Here is a 2,193-nt window from a genome sequence, read left to right as displayed (position 1 = left end):
GCAGTGACTTTAAAATTGCGCAGTGGGATGTGAGAGACGGGCGACATGTTCGAATGTTACACGGGCATACCAACTACGTTCGTTGTCTGTACGCGGAGGGGAGTGCCGTCGTGAGCGGTTCTGATGACTGCACCGTACGTGTATGGGATGCGGGATGTGGTGAGACGCAGCTCACCGGTCACTTTCATGGTCGTGCGGGTGTCTCGGCTGTATGTCGCGTCGGTGTCACAATGTGGTCGGGTGACAACGAGGGGCGAGTCATCGCCTGGAAGCTGAGCACATGTGAGGCATTGCGTGTGCTGCACGCACACGGGGGTCGCGTTGTCTCCCTGCGAAAGATCGGCTCCCGTGTTTACTCTGGTGGGGCTGACGGCATCATTGCGGTGTTTGATGCGGAGGACAGTCAGCTGGTGCAGCGGATCGAGGAGCACCGGGGCGCTCGTATCACGGCGGTTCAATGCGTGTTGGAGTGTGGTCGCCAGAGTGTCTGGGCAGCTGCGTCTGACAACTCGGTGCGGTGTGTTCATCACGACGACCACTGGTCTATGACATCGGACCGGGAACGATTTAACGATATGCGATGGTATTACTCCACTGTAAGATCGCACCACGAATCAAATGAACAGCTGCTAAGTGAGCAGCGTGAGTTGACGCAACTGGCTGTTCTCTCCCAGGGGGGGGACAATGCCGTGCGCCGTATGCTGAATATTGGCGAAGAATTGAAGACCTCAACACTTCTTAACTGTTGGATGATGCAAAAAAACATGCAGGAAATCGAAAAGCGGACACGAGAACTACAGAAAGAGCGTTCGCACATACAGGCCGAGATACACAAACAGGAACAGAACCTGGAGGTGATGCGAGGGGCCCTTCAGCGAACGTTAGACGCGGTGCAGCGGGCCCGAGCCGGTGGTACGAAGAAACGGCTCTCAGAGAGTGCAAATGCTGCGAACTTTGCACCTGTAGTGGTCTCCGCGGCTTCCGCGCAAAAAACGGATGCACCAGCGCCCCCAGCAGCGACTGTTCCGGCGCCTCCAGCAGCAACTGTTCCGGCGCCCCCAGCAGCAACTGTTCTTGTGCCCCCAGCAGCAACTGTTCCGGCGCCTCCAGCAGCAACTGTTCCGGCGCCCCCAGCAGCAAGTGTTCCGGCGCCTCCAGCAGCATAGACTACGTGGGTGCATTTACATTTTTTTAGCAGGAAAGTTTTTGTTCCTCTTTGACTTTTATGTGGAAATCTTTATACCAGAAAGCTACAATTCTTCTGCATCCAGGGATTGACTTGGAATGTGTGAAGACACTTCATAGACTTTTTTCTGTTCATTATGAACTTTATGGCAGTAGAAGCATACTGAACAGTATCTGTAGTTGTGGGCGTGAAAACTGTTTATCTTACTTATTTTTTTTGTACCAGTGGATCGTTTCCTTGTTTTTCATCACTTTAAATAGGCAAAAGACTGCCCAGCAGGGAGTGCTGTAGCAAAGCAAGTGTTACACAATGGTGCAGAAACGACACGACAAATGGCTGTGGCGTAGAGCTGAATTGGGTGAGGTCGACAAGATTTTTGCCACTACATCGCCCGCCAGAGTGATGGCCACATGTGCCCATCATGTATGGATGGCACTCGAGAACGGGGTGGAAGTACGCAATGCGCGTACGGCCGAACTCGTGCATGCATGGAAAACGGAGTCGTCAACAGATAAATCAGTCAATGACATTTGGGCATTGCTTGCGGTAGGAACACAGGGCAAGGAGCCTCAGGTTTGGATGGGCCTTTCGAACGGCAGTGTTGAGGTGTACAACGCTCAGTCCTTTGCCATGGTGCGGCAGCTGAATAAACATGCTGGTGGAGTATATTGCCTTGCCGAGTTTGGTGGCTACGTGTACTCTGGGGGCAGTGACTTTAAAATTGCGCAGTGGGACGTGAGAGACGGGCGACATGTTCGAATGTTACACGGGCATACCAACTACGTTCGTTGTCTGTACGCGGAGGGGAGTGCCGTCGTGAGCGGTTCTGATGACTGCACCGTACGTGTATGGGATGCGGGATGTGGTGAGACGCAGCTCACCGGTCACTTTCATGGTCGTGCGGGTGTCTCGGCTGTATGTCGCGTCGGTGTCACAATGTGGTCGGGTGACAACGAGGGGCGAGTCATCGCCTGGAAGCTGAGCACATGTGAGGCATTGCGTGTGCT

The 2,193-nt window shown here is 53.8% G+C and overlaps 2 protein-coding genes across 2 annotated transcripts; both read left to right on the top strand.

The window, feature by feature from the left end:
* Window positions 1–2: 2 nt before the first annotated feature.
* Window positions 3–1,166, top strand: TraAM80_09698 (uncharacterized protein; the record flags this gene model as incomplete). Its single annotated transcript, XM_029386366.1, has 1 exon — window positions 3–1,166. A coding segment is annotated over one exon (1,164 nt), but the record flags the coding sequence as incomplete, so codon positions are not given.
* Window positions 1,167–1,495: 329 nt separating this feature from the next.
* On the top strand, window positions 1,496–2,191 carry TraAM80_09697 (uncharacterized protein; the record flags this gene model as incomplete). The annotated part of the gene is made up of 1 exon (XM_029386365.1): window positions 1,496–2,191. A coding segment is annotated over one exon (696 nt), but the record flags the coding sequence as incomplete, so codon positions are not given.
* Between the last annotated feature and the right edge of the window lie 2 nt (window positions 2,192–2,193).

The sequence above is a fragment of the Trypanosoma rangeli genome (assembly GCF_003719475.1).
Source record: "Trypanosoma rangeli strain AM80 chromosome Unknown Tra_15.4_contig_00654, whole genome shotgun sequence".
Taxonomy (NCBI): Eukaryota; Euglenozoa; class Kinetoplastea; order Trypanosomatida; family Trypanosomatidae; genus Trypanosoma; species Trypanosoma rangeli.
The sequence above is the reverse complement of the archived record's forward strand: the minus strand, read 5'-3'. Positions and strand labels throughout refer to the sequence as shown.